The 17,839-nt window shown below is 51.6% G+C and overlaps 5 protein-coding genes across 5 annotated transcripts, besides 4 other annotated features; 3 read left to right on the top strand and 2 right to left on the bottom strand.

Annotated features, from left to right (window-relative positions):
* Positions 1 to 1,776: 1,776 nt before the first annotated feature.
* Positions 1,777 to 1,818: a microsatellite.
* Positions 1,819 to 2,831: 1,013 nt separating this feature from the next.
* Positions 2,832 to 6,694, top strand: NFIA_058300 (GTPase-activating protein BUD2; the record flags this gene model as incomplete). The annotated part of the gene is made up of 2 exons (XM_001258376.1): positions 2,832 to 5,670; positions 5,730 to 6,694. 2 exons carry the CDS (start codon positions 2,832 to 2,834, stop codon positions 6,692 to 6,694), a joined length of 3,804 nt encoding a protein of 1,267 aa, XP_001258377.1.
* An 873-nt stretch (positions 6,695 to 7,567) lies between these two features.
* Positions 7,568 to 9,286, bottom strand: NFIA_058290 (WD domain protein; the record flags this gene model as incomplete). The annotated part of the gene is made up of 3 exons (XM_001258375.1): positions 7,568 to 7,787; positions 7,856 to 8,675; positions 8,743 to 9,286. The coding sequence occupies 3 exons, from the start codon at positions 9,284 to 9,286 to the stop codon at positions 7,568 to 7,570; spliced, it is 1,584 nt and encodes a 527-aa protein (XP_001258376.1).
* Positions 9,287 to 9,739: 453 nt separating this feature from the next.
* Positions 9,740 to 11,194, top strand: NFIA_058280 (uncharacterized protein; the record flags this gene model as incomplete). Its single annotated transcript, XM_001258374.1, has 1 exon — positions 9,740 to 11,194. The coding sequence occupies one exon, from the start codon at positions 9,740 to 9,742 to the stop codon at positions 11,192 to 11,194; it is 1,455 nt and encodes a 484-aa protein (XP_001258375.1).
* A 138-nt stretch (positions 11,195 to 11,332) lies between these two features.
* Positions 11,333 to 12,304, bottom strand: NFIA_058270 (uncharacterized protein; the record flags this gene model as incomplete). Its single annotated transcript, XM_001258373.1, has 2 exons — positions 11,333 to 11,665; positions 11,735 to 12,304. The coding sequence occupies 2 exons, from the start codon at positions 12,302 to 12,304 to the stop codon at positions 11,333 to 11,335; spliced, it is 903 nt and encodes a 300-aa protein (XP_001258374.1).
* A 1,194-nt stretch (positions 12,305 to 13,498) lies between these two features.
* Positions 13,499 to 13,519: a microsatellite.
* Positions 13,520 to 15,192: 1,673 nt separating this feature from the next.
* NFIA_058260 (RNP domain protein) lies at positions 15,193 to 17,268 on the top strand (the record flags this gene model as incomplete). Its single annotated transcript, XM_001258372.1, has 7 exons — positions 15,193 to 15,593; positions 15,921 to 16,014; positions 16,080 to 16,220; positions 16,295 to 16,346; positions 16,434 to 16,843; positions 16,921 to 17,074; positions 17,129 to 17,268. 7 exons carry the CDS (start codon positions 15,193 to 15,195, stop codon positions 17,266 to 17,268), a joined length of 1,392 nt encoding a protein of 463 aa, XP_001258373.1.
* Positions 16,609 to 16,734: a microsatellite.
* Positions 16,643 to 16,699: a microsatellite.
* Positions 17,269 to 17,839: the final 571 nt, after the last annotated feature.

Genomic DNA, 17,839 nt, shown 5'->3' with positions numbered 1-17,839 from the left:
AATATTATGACTGCCTTTCCACGAAGGTCGTTTGACCATGCATGGCTGGTAGATCTGATGACCAGTCAACCCTCATGATAAGGTACCTATGATGCAGGCGGTAAGGATCACCGCATGCTGTCACTAATGCCTGAGGCTACCGAACGGGTCAGGTGATAATCGATTGGGAAACGAGGGCCACGTGACTCTACTTAGAATGACTCGTCAATCTCCTTATTCCCTGACGACGCGAGTCAGCGAAGGTGGGAAACGAGACATTGATAAGGTCGTTGACTTGCCACGGCAGGTCCGATGGCTTAAATGAAGGCTTTTGTCTACCTAGGTACCTCCCTAGACATCTATGGTTTATGCTTGCTTGCGTACGCAAGTCTGGAAAGAGGCAGGCCTAGAAGCTGGAAAGATGACCAGACCGTGGGAAGTGCCTCATTTGTGAGAGACAGCTAACTATGCCCTCTCCCCTTTCTGTCCCCTCTATATACATGGCGTTGGGGGGTCTTATCACAGGGAGGTTATCAGTACGGAAACAGTTACACCTCACTCAGATGGCCGAAGTCCTAATTTTGACTCTCCTTGGCTCCACCTTCACAGAATCACTTAGACCTCACCCATCTTCCGAGTCCAACAATTGAACTGTCTGGACGTCTGAAGCTTGCTCTACTAATCCCTACCTTGATTTCTTTTCTCCCGTTTCCACTTGAGTTTCTTGTATGCAAAAGTAAGAAGAGTGTTAAAGGTATACGACGAAGCTTGATCTGGTGATACTCATTTCCTGGTGCGAGTCAGCGACTTTCTAGCTAGCAGTTGGTACCTCTCTATGTGGATATAGTACAGAAGTGAGGCACTATAAGATTCCGAAGCATCTGCCGAGTTACGATGGCCTAGATGCATCCTAGAATCTTGAGCCCCAAGCTCTTGTCCTTGTCTCGGCATGGGCATTTTAATTTCGATTCTTACCCCCACGTACAGAATCTAGTCTATGAACTAGGACTAGTGATTACTGCATGGCGTAGAGGCTTGGGGGTACCTTACTCCAGACTCACCATGGTTTACCTTATCATTGGTCGAAAGAAAATCCCGGGTTGAGGGGCATTGGGCCCTGACTGGAAGGCCATCGACTGCCGGCTATACTTCAGATAGTCGATGACTTCTACAGTTCTTCTTCTAGGTACCATTTCGGAGCCACCACAGGGCCGACCTATAATATCTAGCAATGATGAAAATAAGTAGATGTATGAGACCATGGATTACAAACTAAGCCCTGACTTATTGGTTGCGGAGATAGTCCTGACAACGTGATTCGCCCATTCATCTCAATCAAGAAAGATGATCGTGTTGCGATCAAATCGGTAGGCCCAATAATAGTTGCTTGATATTGTAGACAAGATAGGTAGGTAACTTTCAGCAAGTTCCATATCACCGAGGAGGATTATGAAGATAGCCGACCCTCTTCCGAGCGTACCCTTAGCAGGCTTCACGTTATCTTTAGGATAGTGCTCAAAGAAAGATTCCAGTCCGGGGTAGTAAGCATATTCTCTTCAGCACGACACGACACCATAGAGAAAAGACGAAAAGACGAGAGGACGACAAGATTAGTGGTAAGGGTCCTTTGTCAGCTATCCTCATCTTTCGTCATCCTTTCCCTTCAGGCTTCGTCGTTTGCACCTGAGAGGCCAAAAGAACAGAAGACTAGGCTAGTCTCCCGCAAATAAGAGCTCTTCATCCAGGGATAATTGGTGCGATAGAGATTGAAGTACGAAGAAGCCAATCGTCCAAGCAATTATTATTATTATTATTGATATTAATATTAATAGTATTATTGTCTTGGGAGTCATCCCAAGTTCCCAAACTCCCCTCTGTCCGTCCCGCTCCAGGCTGGGATAGCCGGAAACCACTTACCTTGCCTCCATTCGACACCGCCTCCCGCTTAGGACTCGCGCACCACCACGACTCGCTCGTCTTAGATTTCTGGGCATTCTGTGTATTTCAGCGGGATCTGCAACAGTACGAAGTCCTTTCTTACCAATCCATTGATACTTCCCTTTCACTGTCGCTCTTACAAACAAAGGAAAAGAAGCCATTAAATAAAAAGCTGGCTGATGAAAGTGCGTCTTTCTCTTCCCAAATGGATGATCCGTCCAACCTAGCTACAACCTAGGTACTACAAGGTAGGTACGACCAAATTCCCTCTACATCCAATGATATCACGTTATTGCTCCAGTCCAGCACACGGCCAGTCGGCCACCCCAATGGCCTCGTAGCAACGGACCGTTTCTCCAGACTTTCCCTTTTCCCACACCACCTTTGCCGGACTCACCTAACGATGATGATTCTTCTAGCAGTGACATTGTGACGATAAACTAGTCGTTGTTGAAGGTCTGGTTATTTGCCATACCTCTCAGCCATTTCTTCAGCCCTTCCACACTTTTTATTCTGCCGCCCGCGCAACCCCCCTCTCCCCTGAACCGACATTTCGTGGATTGCGGCCCTTTCGCTTTGTCGCTCGATTGCCCAACGCTGCTATCTCAACGCGCCCCTCCGTCTTCAAACCGAATGTGCGACTATACTCAGAATCTTTCGCTTGGACTCCATGCGTTCACTTAGCGACCCATTGGACGACAAAGGCCCTCAATTGTTCGAGGACGGTTGCGCAGCGTCATTTGGTTTCAGTGTGCTGCAAGGTAACACTCTGGAAGCGAAGACGTCGAGGTGTGCGTCTACTTGTGCGTGCGTTTTGCGTGGTTCTGTGCTGGCCCTGATCTGCGTATCATACGTTTCCTAGCGACCTCGTCTGAGCAGCGCTGTCACCGTTTCCATCGTGTGCCGCTGGCAAGATGGAATCGGAAAGTTCGCATTCGAACGGGTTCAAGCGGACCTCTGCCCACCACAGCATCTACAGTCGCCCAGTGGAACGGCGTCCCAGCAAGAAGTCATCCTCCAAAGACCGTCATGGAATGGTCTACCCCGATAGCTTTAGAGAGACGAGCATCCGGACGGTGACGCCAGACCCCTCCTCCGAGACCGGCAATAATTCCCCTCTGTCGGAAGCTGAATATATGTCTGGAAGTGCTGCCCCATCACCTCGTGCCGCATACAGAACAAGAGCGCCCGATCATGAATCTCGTCGCGAATTTCAACCCTATCATTCGGCGGGAGACGAGGACGATGGCCAGGTGGAATTACGAAGCCAGCGGGCGCGGTCCCGCACCACGACCTTGGACGACCAGCGCAGCGAAATCTCACCCAACTCCTTTCTCACACGAACTCGAAATCGCCTTGGTTCCATCAACACCGCTTCTCCCCCGCCCAAGGCCTCTGAAGACCAAGCGAGCTCCATTGGTTTCCCATCAATACAACCGGCTCCATATTTCAGCCAGACACTTGGTCGTCATCGTTTGAGTCGAAATCTTGGTAGCTCAAACGTGATCACCACCGTTAGTACGAACCCGTCCTCGACAGCTTTGTCAAGCAGCGATGCTTCCAAAATACTTCAGCTCATGAAAACGACGTGTGGAAGAATGCATGGTATTCTGTCATTTCGGACATCTTCCACCACAGCCTGGACGTCAGGCTACTGCGCTATCAATGTCGCAACAGGGAGTCTAATATATCAAGCCAAGGGAGAACCTGCACTTGCGAAGACATTGATTCCGGACCTGCGTGGATGTCAGGTTCGCTCTCTTGTCGATCCAGAAACTGGAATGAACTATCTCAAAGTTTCCACTTTCACCTCAGGTCTCGGCATCGAACTGAGACCCCATGTCAGTGAAACATTCGACTCCTGGCTGGCGGCCTTACTGTGTTGGCAGCCGATCCGACCGAAAGGCGTGCAAAACAAGATGACGAAACCTCAGTCGGTAGCGATCGGAGAACGTCGCCTTGCGGACCGTCGGCGAAATTCTGAGAGCACCGTTCAGAAAGATGCGGCCATTATCAAGGTCGGTAAGATGCTCCTGTGGGACAGACCTAGTACGTCCGGTCCCCGTCCCAATTCCGGCCATCGTGTTTCGACCTATCGCCAGCAAAGGGCGCTATCTTCGTCGTGGCAGAAAGTCAGCTGCACGCTGCAAGAGAATGGTGCATTCAAACTATTCACAGAAACAGACATCACTTTAGTCACCTGCATTCAATTGTCTCAATTATCTCGTTGTTCGGTGCAGCAATTGAACGAGTCTGTTCTTGAGGACGAATTCTGCATTGCCATCTATCCTCAGTATGCGGCGCATTCTGCGTCCGGGTTGACCCGGCCGGTCTATCTTGCGCTAGAAAGTCGAGTGCTCTTTGAGGTCTGGTTCGTTCTCTTGCGCGCTTTTACCATTCCGGAACTCTACGGCCCTGAACTGCCTGTCGAGGAGAACTCGACAAATACAGCAGGGTCAGGTGATGCGAGCTCGCCACCCACAAGAGACATGTTTCGAATCGAAAGGATGCTCTCGGTCAGGGTGACCGAGGCAAAGCTGCAACGTGACAGGCCAAGTGATGAGACACCGAGGAGCCGGAAGCCATCAAGGTCTCACAGCAACCCGGTACCGGCGCCCGCTGTCAGCGACTACTACACAGAAGTTCTTCTCGACGGCGAAATTCGAGCGAAGACAGCCGTCAAATTCCGCACATCCAACCCTTTTTGGCGTGAAGATTTCACTTTCAATGATCTCCCCCCTGTCCTTTCGCAGGTTTCCGTCCTTGTCAAAACTCTCAACCCGACCCAGAAAGATTGGACGCTCATTGCCCATGGGTCCTATGCTCTGCACCACGATGCAAATGCCCTGCATGCTTTGGATGATGTGGAGATTTCGTCACACGATGCCACATACGGACGGGTGGAGATACGGTTGGATGACTTGGAGTCCGGCGTGGAAACCGAGAAGTGGTGGACCATATTGGATGAACGGGATCAGTCTGTTGGGGAGATGCTGATGAGAGCTCGGATGGAAGAGACGGTCGTTCTGATGTCGCACGAATACACGCCCATGTCCGAGATCCTGCATGCCTTTACCAATGGTCTTACAATCAACATGGCTCAGATCATCTCCTCCGAACTCAATCAACTCTCAGAGGCTCTGCTCAATATTTATCAGGTCTCGGGTCAGACGGTCGAATGGATTTCCGCTCTGGTTGAGGACGAGATTGACGGTGTTCACAAAGACTCGACTGCGAATAGACTCAGGTATACTACAAGGATCCATTCAAATGACTCAAGGGAATCAGGTCAAGATCGAGAAGTCCTTGTCAGGGACATGGGACGAACGGCGACCGTGGAGGCGAATCTTCTGTTCCGAGGGAACTCCCTTCTCACCAAGGCACTGGACTTGCATATGCGTCGGCTCGGGAAGGAATACCTCGAAGAAACCATCGGAGAACGGCTACGCGAGATTGACGAGAGCGATCCTGAATGTGAAGTTGACCCTTCGCGAGTCCATCGATCAGACGACCTGGAACGCAACTGGAGGACCCTCGTCTCGCTTACCACGAGTGTTTGGAAATCAATTGCTGGCTCCGCTTCTCGCTGTCCTGCAGAGTTGAGACTCATATTTAGGCATATCAGAGCTTGCGCGGAAGACCGCTACGGCGACTTCCTGCGAACGGTGACATACAGCAGCGTTTCAGGTTTCCTGTTCCTGCGATTCTTCTGTCCAGCAATCCTGAATCCAAAACTTTTTGGATTGTTGAAAGGTAAGATGCCTTGTCTCTCCATTTCTCTTACTTTCGTTCTTTCCCGCTAATCCTAGCAGATCACCCTCGCCCTCGTGCTCAACGAACGTTGACATTGATCGCCAAAGCCTTGCAAGGCCTTGCGAACATGACGACGTTTGGTAGTAAAGAGCCGTGGATGGAACCGATGAACAAGTTCTTGCTTGGCAACCGGGCCGAATTCAAGCAGTTCGTTGACTCGATCTGCGCGATTCCTGCTGACCGTCCTACCCCTATTGTCACGCCATCTTATGCGACGCCGATTCAAATTCTTAACCGGCTGCCCCCTACCTCTCGCGAGGGCTTCCCTAGTCTCCCGTTCTTGATCGACCACGCAAGGAGCTTCGCGAACTTGATAAGGATCTGGCTTGAAGCAGCCCCAGGAAGGCTCGCTGAACTAGAAGAGATCGATCCGGCCGTTAAGAAGTTCCACGAGATGGCGCTTCGTCTCCACCAACGTACCAAGGAGTGTCTTAGTAAAGCAGAACAGGCAGAACGCCCGAATGGCAATCTCGAAGTCAAATGGGAGGAACTGGTGGATTCCATGGAACGGTCAGCGACTTTCTATGAAGACAGCTCCAAGCCGACGACACCGGCGACAGAAACGGCGATTGCAACGCCAGCATCTGTTCCTGGCAGTCACAGGAACTCGATTGGCTACTTCGCTTCACGGCCTTCGCTGCCTCGCCGGTCCACAGATTATGGTCCAAACGCTGAGGAGGAGACTCCTCCTAGCTCTTCGTCAGCAACCTGGGACCAGAGTCGTGTGCCCTTTTCAATGCCCCGCTGGTCGGACACTCGAGACAGCACCGGCAGCTCAAAGAACTCTTCCACCTACTCTCTTGAATATTCTGACCCTTCCAAGGCGCGCAGATCTAGCATGACGAAAGAGACGTCAAGCAAGTATCGGTTCTTTGACTTTGTACCGGCCTCGTCAAGACGCAAGGCCAAAGACCGTGAAAGTACTCAACAACACTCGCGCGAAGAACTACGGAACGAGTTTTGACATAAGAGTCTCTACTAGCCTATCTACTTCTTGGTCAGGTCATATCCGACGCGTTAAACAGTCATGATCTAAATATAGAGCATGATATTTTTCCAGTGTTATTGGCTGATATTATATCAAGCCTGGCTCGCACTCTCAGCCCGCTCCTTGTTATTCCGGGAGCGTCACTACTCGTCCTGAATAATGAACGGGACATATTTGACCCCTTTAGGGAAAAGGCAGTCGAGAGAAGACTTTCTGTTGTATAACAAGGAAGGCCTCATGTGAGCAAAATCTTGCATCATCTGGTGTATATTCTACCTCATTCCGGCGATTGATCCCATGTGTTGATGATCTGACGTTCTGCCCCTTCTTGGATTTCTCTTCCTTTCTACACTGCTCATTCTCCTTGAATAGCATTTGTCATGGTGTTGATACCCTGCTTTGTAGCTGCTTTTTTGGCTGGAAAAATGTCCCGCATGGCCTTTCATCTTACACGCCGCTATGGACGGGAGGATTTTGCTGGACTTTTTCATGGTACAAAAGCAGTTCGTGTTCCTTTGTGTACATAACATTTGGCCTTTGCATAGATGAAACAACTACTATTCATCCGATAGTTCCTTCTCCGTCGCATGGCTCGACCCGCCGGTCTGTGTTGACCTAGGTAATAGATTTCGGACAACGCAGTGTATAAATTGTAGACGAGCGAAAAGGATCGATCTGTCTTTCGAGACTGAATCATGTTCAACTCCCATCGCTTAGATACGCATGTCATGGAGGTACTTGCCAAGTAAATATACACCTTAAAACACGGCCACTCAAAGAGCCTAAACTAGAATGCCAAACAAATATGCGCAACGGCTACATCGGTCCATCGCCATCTCCTGAAGTCACTCACATCCACAGACATATCTTACCGCTGGCAGTACCGCCTGCGATCCAGTTCGTGCTGCGGTGGAAGACCGCCACGGCAGGAACGGCAGTGATACCGTCGCCTCCTAACTGAGCGAGCTGGTCACCGGAGCTACTGTACACATCGACGAAACGGTTCATGTTTCCGATGCAGAAGCGCTGGATAGGGGATTGCGGGTTTGCTTGCCATTGGGGACGAAGGCTGTGAGACACCAAGTTAGTTGTTGCGTTAAAACGGCTAGAAGATGGGAGGGATTGGGAAAGCCTTACATGGTCACCCATCGTCCTGTCTGGCAATTGTGGCGGACGATAGTGTCGGGTTTCATTTCGGCGTCTGAGAGAGTGTGCCCTGGTTTCCAGGCGGCGATGCCCTTGGACCCAAAGTCGTAGATCTTGAGCGTGTCGTCGTAGGAGGATGTCGCAATCTGGCCGGCGCTGTTGAATGCGGCGTGGGAGACCGAGAGCCGGCTGACGTGCTCGCCTACCGGGACGGGTTCATCGTGGGAGAGCTTGCGTATATCCCAGAGGCGCATCGTGCGATCGAGAGAGGCGGTTGCGAAGAAGTGCGGGTGGGTTGGGAAGAGCGAGAAGCCGCCGATTTTCTTCTCGGAGAGCTGCCAGGTGGCTACGGCGCTTCTGCGCGAGGCGCGGGTGTCGTAGCGGCCAAAGGCGCCGTCTAGGGTTGTCCAGTAGAGGGTGTTGGGGTCGTCGGGTGCCATGTCGATGCCGGATATGGGGATGTCGTCGGAGGTTGACTCTGGGGCGTATTTTTCGACAGATGTTGTCTTTTCCAGGTCCAGCTCGCGGATAGAGCTATCGTAGCTGGCGCTATAGAGGTGGGTTGGCTTTGAGGGGTGGACGTGCATGGAGCTGATGGTTCGTGTGTGTGGTTTGAGAGTGGTCAGGACTGGGTCGGGGTCGTCGTCCTCTGCGTCTTCGTCATCTTCCTGCTTGACGGCTGAGATTGGCTTCTCTTGCGAGGCGTCCAGAACACCGAGGTTGCCCATCTTGTCTCCGGCGAAGATCAAAGGCTTAGCCTCTGATGGGTGGAATGTCATCGTGTAGATTCTTTCGGGGGTGAGCTTGATGCCTGTGATGCGGTCATGTTAATATTTCTAGTCACAGCATGTCGCAGTTCACACGGAAGGCCAACGCACGATTAGGTTCCCACGCCTCCCACAGCCGCAACCCGCTCATTTCCTCCCTAAGCGCCTTCAGCTCCTTATCGGTCGTCTTCTTAATATCGTCATCACCAAAAGTCCGCTGATACGGCATCGCAACTCCCTTCGTCACCACATCCACCCCGATTAGACTATCGCCGCTGAGCTTCTGCCCGGACACAAGCATCTCACTGAAAGAAAACGCATCCGACTTGCGAACCCTCTTCGCCCGCTCCGCCTGCTGCGCAGCCTCGTACTGCTCGTCCGCCTTGCGTTTCGCAACCTCGCTATCCGCCGCGAGCCCTCTCAACCGCGAGGACATACGCCGCGGTACTAAGTCCTCATCTTCCTTCTTGACCTTCTTCGGCGCAGGCTTCTTCTTCGGCTTTGTTAGACCCCCTGGTGAGCTTCTCGCTGATTTTGGCGGGAAGAGCCCGGCCGACTGGGCGTCCAGGGTCAGCTTCTTGAGGAGCGCATCACGCTCGGCGATGTTCGCGAGACGCTGCTTTTCGAATTCGGAGAGCTCATTATCGGCGCCCATGATAGTGACTGTCTTGCGAGCGCCTTGAGCGTCCGCTGTATATACCAATGCCTTGACAATCGAAGGAGTGGTGTAGGCTCAGGTCAGTGTCGCAGGCCGAACCCGCGCTTCTGCCTGAGGAAACGCGTCCTGCAATGTCGCGCTGTCACGTGATATAATGGGATGTGCTGAATGAGATCGGAACAAATGATACAGTGCGTGTTATTCTTTCTTGGTTTCATTGGGAAATATAATCATGGGAAAAGAATACACGATAAATAGGTAATAACTGTCTGCGGTGTGTTTTGTATAAAAAAGCGTGGTTTTACGCAACTTACTATGCGGTCGATCTAGAGAGGTACTCCGTGTTTTCTTTTTTTTTTTGGATTTCAACTTTTTTCAACTGTCTACGTCAGAGTTTCGCAGACTTCTTGACAAGTCTCAACGCCCTAGTCTGCTCGGCCGCAGTGCACAATGCCGCTACGCATCTCGCGCACTTGCCTGGCGCAAGCAACCGTTAATTCCCCCGTCCCATTCCTCTACCAGACCCGGACACTCGCTGCGCCGCTGAGCCATGCAAAATGGAGTGCCCGACAGGGCCGATCATTTCAGTCAACATCGACTACCTTCACGACACCCGAATCAAGCCTAGATAGAGGCGAAGAGTCTGTTCATGATGGGGAGAGCTCTGAGAATGCGACCCCTCCCTTGAAATCTGATTCTCCCTCCCAGGCCCCGAGCAACGATGGCCGTCGATCCCGGAAGAGTTACCTGAAGAAGCGCGGCGCCGCGGTCTCACAATCACGGACACCACCATCCTCACGACCACCACAAAAGTCACTCAAGATGACAGAGAGCGAGAAGAGGGCGTTCGGTGGTCTGCTGGAGCAGATGGGTGTGGAGGAGAAGGATGACCCGGAGGCGGCTACAGAAGAAACAGAGAAGCCGGCACTGAGCAAAGACGAGATGTCTAAGATCTCCAATATCTTCAACTCTGTGCTGGAGGACCTTCGGAAGAAAAAGGAGGGTTCTGAAGCATCGACGGAGGGTGCCGCAAAACGCAAGTCCCGGAGGAAGGTGGATGAGCCCGCGTCGACTTCGAAGCCGGGGCCTCAGGAGCAAGCGGGTAACTCCAATCCTCCAGAATCGCGCAGTGATGTTCCCCGCTCTGCCGAGCTGGCTATTCAATTCACCGTGCAAAGGGAGTCGGCGAAGATCGAGCGCGCGCTCCGTGCAGCGATTGACGAGGGCAAAGGGGATACTGGGATCTGGGAAGTGTGCAAGGAGAGAGTATTCTCGATGCTACGATATCTTGGAGATAGCCGGGTTCCGGAAGACAGTGGCACGTCACCGACAAGCTCAGAGGGCGAGCCAACACCCCACAGCCCTCTGGAGGTTCCTGAATCCGTGTCCGTGGAAGCAGTGGTCACAGAACTCTACCCGAAGATGCTCCTCGTGGCATTCCGTCTTCTCAACTCGCATTTCCCCGGCTCGCCCTTGATCGGCCAGTTCCGCTCGACGATCAGGTCGCACGGCAGGACCTCAGCGGTGTTGGGAAGTTCGACGGGTCTATATAACGAGCTGATCTACTTCTACTGGCGCGGGTGCAGTGATCTCCCTAGTGTTGTGTCGTTACTGAAGGAAATGGAGACTACAGGGGTGGAGCCGGATGAGCGAACCTGCGGGCTGCTCAAGGCTATCGCCGATCAGCGGGAGCGGGACCTCAAAAATCATCGGAAACAGGTGCGTCGCGAGAATCAGAATCGGGGTTCGCTCCGTGATCCGTGGTGGGATATGGCGCCGAATCGCACAGCTGTGAAGGAGTTGTTTGGGGAGAGTGGGTGGCTGCCGCGACTGGAGAAGCGAGTTCAGGAGATTCGAGACCTACAGAGCTCGACGAGATTACTTGCAGATAAGCTTAATCTGTAGTGGTAAACACAGTCCTACTGTGGGAAGCAGCCGAAAGGGGGTGTATATTATACAATGCCGGGACTCTACATTAGAATATGAATACAATATCCACTCCACTTATATTCCTCATCTCAGTTCAGCCTGTACCCCTTCACACTAGATCTTCAACCCCCAACTCCTTCCCAGTCCAACAGCAGTGGAACCCATGAAGCCCAGGCACTGCTTTATACCAGTAATTTTATCACCGATATACTTATTATCCTCGATGCGACGGTCCACAAATGCCTGCGTAGCGGAGAGATCCGAACTCGAGTCGCGGGTCATGACAACCTCGGCACTGGCGTAGATGGCCGAGACGGACAGGCGTTTGGTATACCACGATGCATCGACCGAGGCGTCTCCAGCCAGATCCAAAATATCAGAGGACAGAGCATGTAGCTCAGAGAGTGACAGAGGGATATTTCCAGCGAGGGACATGAGAGCCAGGGCCTGGAGGATAGCAGTAGCGGTCAGCACCATTCAACCGTATGCAATGCAAGACACAAAGGCAGAACTTACACCCTGCCACTGATGTTTAATTTCAGCGTTCATCCGCAAGCGCTCCATAATGAGCAACTTGGTCTTCTCTTCGACAGACAACACCTTCCCCTGGGACTCGATTTTCTCAAAGAGCCCGTTCTCGACTTTGCCTCGCAAAAGGCCGCGCCGGCTCGCCAGCCAGAAAAGGACGAGATCGAACTCGCCGCGTGGGAGCAGCTGGACCGAGACATCGAGGAAGCCTGCGTCGCGGGCGCCGAGGGTCAGAGCTTCGAGTGTGAAGCCGTGCTTAGGGACATGGTTGAGCGCGGCGGAGAGGATGGTGGTCTGTGAGTTTGTGTATTCGTGGGCGGGCAGCTCGGGGTGGTATTGCGAGTGGTAGGATCTTTTAGCGATACATTGTTGCGGTCGTGAGAATTGGGTCTGTTGATGGATGAGACGGCGCGGTGAGCGTTGAGTCTGGTATAGACGGCGGGCTTGCAGGGCGATGTAGGAGGAGTGGTTGGTGCGAGAAGAGAGGGTAGTAGAGGACAAGAGGAGGGTGTTGATTTGCCTTCGGGAGCAGCGAGAAAGGGAGGCTGGCTGGGCCATTGCTACTGATTGTAGAGAGTACTGTAATTTTCGAGGAGTTTCCTCTTGTTAGTGGTCTTCTCAAAGTGCAGTTGGAAAAGTTACTAGTGGCTTGATGAATAGGATGGAACGTCGGGCCAGCCGGAGAAGGAATCTCAGTATAAGCGGTGGTCTGAGCTGAGCCAAGCTGATCTTCCTGTCATGAATGCATTCTTCACCAATTCAACAGGCAGTCCAGGTCGCAGCAATTAGGCATGAAGTTATGCTTTACCTTGACTGCTGATAATGAATCATCTTCATTCAGTCGATGGTGACTGAACGGAAGGGGTCTTATATATCGAACTTGCATTGTATAGGTACTTCATTGATATATTTCTTCCTAGGCCGTCTCAGTATATACATTGTCCAAGAGCACTACATGTTTGACCATGGTTAAAACCTCTCCATACGACAACAGATTCACATACATCTAAAAAGATAGGATGATCAGGTTTGATAATCAATCCCAGTATGCTCTAGCGTCAACTGCTCCAAATTGAACCACATTTGGTTGGCCTATATATTTGATCGATGGTTGGCTGGCTGTCACGGAGACTGAGAAAAGTAGTACCTCTCAAAAATCCAACAAAATTCCTTGACAATTTGATGAAGATAGAATTGAAAAAAAATAGTAGAGTAGTTAAAATCAATAGTATCATGTAACAGACAGCAGCACATGGGATAAACCAGTCTCGACTACTCCGTACTCCGTAGGTACTTAACCCCAGGTGCGTGGCCATTATTGAACTCATCCACTTTTTCCGCTTCCGCGTCTGCTCAGCGCTTCTCTCCACTCCTCATGTCAAAACAATCGATCCTTCTATCAAAAAGTTAAAGTCTTGACTATTGATCTTCTTCCACAGTTCAGATATCCTGAATCGCTGGTAGATACTCTGTACAACGGCAAGAGTTGCATGAACGCTACTCTGGCCCCAACAGTCCCAATCAGCGTCCTTGTCATCGGCCTGTTGTTTTCTTTTCCCCCCATTAGTATCCCCCTCGATCCCCTCTGATATTATCGTCTCTTATTACTCTAGTCCTCCCCCTACTTATCGTTCATTTGCTACTCCCTTCCCCAGGTCTGAGAGCCCATTCGCTCTTAAATCCACAGCCTGGACGGACACCAAGCAGGACAAACCAGACAGACCTTCAACTCGGGAGGATTCAGATTCCAGACCATCCCATCCCATCCCATCCGATTGTCATCGTCAACTGTCACATCGCATCTCACAGCTACCAACAATAATACAATATCATGGGTGAGTGATCATCTGCATCTTTCTTCGTTTGTTTTCTTTTGTTGTTCAAGTCCTCAGCATTATCAATCATCACCACCACAACCACAACAACACGTATCCCTCTGGTATAGGGTACCTCCATTGCATCTCCCCTCAATTTCTCCTCCATACAAGTCGTTTTTACTACCTCACAGAGCACTGTTAGCCTTGTGTTGCTCTGCTGAACAGTCACCTCCACCTTTTCCCTTCTGTCAACCCCCTGTCTTGGCCTCCTCCAAAGCTACTCTCAGTCCAATCACTATTCGAGGTCCTGCACATACCATCGGCTTGACGCTTGACATTCAGCATTCAACACAAACTATCTACTTTGTACCTTAGTTTTCCCTCCCACCCTCCGTCCCTTCTCCCCCCCCAACCCAAAAATCATCCACTACCATCGTACTACTGTACCTACTACTGTAGGAACCATCACCTTTCACACCCCCTCTTCCCATCCGTTTATCCACCCGCTTCATCCCTTCATCAGTCCATCCAATCTTTGGTCCCTCACTCCATCAGAAATTCCTTTCCCCCCAACATTCCGGGAACTCTACCGCGCTGTCAATACCAGGTAAGAGCCATCCACGGGCTACTCGTTGTCCGCGAGCGAATCATCCTGGTTGAGAGAGCGCTGCATCCCCTCGGATCCCCACGGGATTCTCCTTCTCTCCCTCCCTCCCTTACCTTTGCCCTGACACTTCCGATGATCTGACAGATATACATGCACACGCACACACAAACACTGGTTGACAAAGTGTGATTGATTTTACTTTCATCTTCACCCCGCTATTTACTCTCTCACAAACTCATCTTTCTCGTTTCCTTTGATTGTTTCGTCTCTCCTACCTTTTACCCTTTTCACCTCCTTGGCTCTTGCTTGATTGTCTTCGCTGCTCCTATTTCCGATCGCGTTGATACTGGACTTCTGGCTTACATTAAGTGCTCTTCTCCAGCCGACGTCTATCGACCATACCAAGTAAGCCATCTGTCTTTACTGTCGTGCTCCCTGTCTAGTGTACATTCTACAGTACATCACCTGCCATCAGATTGTCACTCTCAAAAGTTCTTGAACCGAAAGCATTCTTCCCTTACTCAGAAACGAGTTTCCTATGCCTTCATAGTTCCTATTTCCTGGGGCTGATGGCGCGCGGCTGATGATGCCGGGTACCCACTGTCCCTATGGGTTGCATGTAACACACTTCCGACGTCTCGTTTGCACTCAGCACCATGTTGTTTGTCTCGGAATCCCCTCTACCTTAATTGTCTCAGTTTTGTCCTTCTTCACTTCCACGATAACAAGGTTCTTTTCTGTGTGCCCTTCTCCCCGGGTCCTCAACTCTCTGAGATCTGCGCGTTGTCGCGCAGGCGGTGTCACCTGATCTCCCATTCTGCCGGTTCTCAGCGCTAGCGTTGGGGTTTCCTCGAAACTCGGGAAGGACAGTTTCAGACCCATTGTTGGAACCCGCCCCCCTTGAGACGTTGCATTCCCCGTCATTTCCTAGCCTCTCATTTCAGCCATACCCCTTTCGCTACTCGTGCTTCTTATCCATTTCTGTTCTTTTACCTTTTGCCGGGCTCGGTCCAAACTCGTCGATGCCTTCCGACTCTTTTGACACTGACTACGCGCAGCGCGAGAGGTCTCGCTCGCCCCGCCGACGTTCTCGCAGTCCTCGACGAAGCCGTCGCTCGTACTCCCCACGCAGTCGCTCTCGCAGTCGTGACGATTATCGCCGCAGTGATCGCCGGTCTCGGTCTCCTATGAGTACTGCTCAAGGCGCAACTGGAGGACATTCAGGATCTGGTTACGGTGGCCGCAGCAGTTACCCTCCTTCGAGATCTTTTGAGGAGCGCTCAGTCGCCAAAGAACAAATGATGCAATCAGTACGCGAATCGTCCCAACAGGACCGCCGGGTCTATGTGGGCAACCTATCCTACGATGTCAAGTGGCATCATCTCAAGGACTTTATGAGACAGGGTGAGCAGGGTCATATCGTGTCGGCAGTGCGACGCAGCTTTTGTTGGATGAAAACTTGTGGCTGACTTTGGGGGGAATGATTTTCCGCATCGTTCATACAGCTGGAGAAGTTATCTTTGCCGACGTCTTACTACTTCCCAACGGAATGTCGAAGGTGGGCACCAATGCGTAGCGTGGCTGGCTTTTTCTTTTTCTTCTTTTCTTTTTACTTCTGGATTTCCTTGGTTTCTTGCATGGACGATTTGGGTTGACGGGCTGGGCCTGGCCGTCCGGACATTGTAGGGATGCGGGTGAGTGTTTCCTTTTCTGATCGCCTCTTGAGCTCCGCGCTAACAATATGTTGCAGGATTGTGGAATACGCTACAAGGGAGCAAGCGCAGAATGCAGTCAACACGCTTAGCAACCAGAACCTCATGGGTCGTCTTGTCTACGTTCGCGAGGTACGTCCGCGGCCCGAGGTGTGCCCGTGTCTCTCCCATTGTGCACGCTAACAAAATTTGACTAGGACCGTGAGCCCGAACCACGCTTCACTGGTGGACCTCCCCGAGGAGACTTTGGGGGTCCTGGTCGAGGTGGCTTCGGAGGCTACGGTGGCCCCCCCGGTGGTGCTCCTGGCGGTGGTGGAAGACAACTCTATGTGTCTAACGTTTGTTGCCCCTACTCGAATCATATAATGCTCGGTCATAGACCCGGTTATAAATATTGACAACCTTGAATTAGCTCCCCTTCAATGTCGGTTGGCAGGACCTGAAGGATCTGTTCCGCCAAGCTGGTAAGTGCAAAACCGTTCCGCGGCAGCCTTCTATCGGCGATATGGCATATCCATATTAACGTTTGGATGTCGCGACAGCCCAGCAAGGTGCTGTGATCCGTGCCGACGTTCACACCGACGCAACTGGCCGTCCCAAGGGCTCCGGCATTGTCGCTTTCGAATCTCCCGAGGATGCGCGCAACGCTATTCAACAGTTCAACGGCTACGACTGGCAGGGACGGACATTAGAGGTCCGTGAGGACCGCTTTGCCGGTTCCGGACCCGGCTTCGGCGGCCGTGGTGGCTATGGTGGCTTCGGCCGGGGTGGCTTTGGCGGTCGTGGTGGTTTTGCCGGCCGTGGTGGATTTGGCGGCGGCGGCTTCAGGGGTGGATACGGCGGAGGCGGTGGTTTTGGAGGCCCCCAGAACTTCGAGCCCGCCGCGGCGGCTCCTCCCAACCCATTCACCGACTTTGCAACCTCTGGAGGAGAAAAGAGTCCCATCATCTACGTGCGCAATGTGAGTTTGGCCTTTTGACCCACACGACTGGTCATCTCCGCCGTCGAGGAGCTTGTGCTAACGATCCTGATCACCAGCTGCCATGGTCTACTTGCAATGATGATCTGGTGGATCTTTTCTCCACCATCGGCAAGGTTGAACGTGCTGAAATTCAGTACGAGCCCAACGGTCGCTCTCGTGGCACAGGTGTAGTCCAGTTCGATAACGCGGAGACTGCGGAGACTGCGATCGGTATGTTACCGTTGGAAAATATCATTGACCGCACACAGACTAACCCCTCGACAGCCAAATTCACTGGTTATCAGTATGGTGGTCGTCCTCTCGGTATCACGTTTGTCAAGTACATGAATGCCGACCAGGGCCAAGGCGAACCCATGGAAGGCGCAGAACCCACTACCGGTATCACGCAGGATCAGATCATGTAAATTGCGGGTATTATTTCCTGGGTAAACTAGTTTACCAGAACTTGCGCTGTATTACTCATAAACACCAGGAATTGATGACATACTGACCTGCATTTCATGATTTGACTATTTTTCCAAGTTTCTTTCTACTGTTACACCTCCCTATGCTGTTTGTGTATTTGATTATTGTTGAATGGCAGAGCTACCACTATTGTAGCACGCGCAGTTTACGTGCCTACCTCGTCACATTTCAAAACATCTTCGATTATCACAATAGGCAGTGACACTTTGTTTCTCAAGGACATGGAGAGTCTTCTTCCTCAAAATAGAAATGAACTGTCCCAGGAGCGCACATCACGTTGTCTTTTTCCTTCAACAACACGATGCTGCAAGAAGTAGCGCCGGGATGGTACTAGCCATCTGGTTTCCCTCATCCGCAGTTCGTGAGGCTTTGCGTTTATGTTGAAGCAACCTTCTTTTCTGCCCCAGGCAGTAATCTCTCTCCCACTGACCGTGAACACCCTGCGTCACCTTCTGCAAGTTCTGCGACTGACACCTATAGGGGAAATTCAGTCATAGTGCTTCTTTCTCC

This window comes from Aspergillus fischeri, genomic scaffold, assembly GCF_000149645.3.
Source record: "Aspergillus fischeri NRRL 181 1099437636266 genomic scaffold, whole genome shotgun sequence".
Lineage (NCBI taxonomy): Eukaryota > Fungi > Ascomycota > Eurotiomycetes > Eurotiales > Aspergillaceae > Aspergillus > Aspergillus fischeri.
The sequence above is the reverse complement of the archived record's forward strand: the minus strand, read 5'-3'. Positions and strand labels throughout refer to the sequence as shown.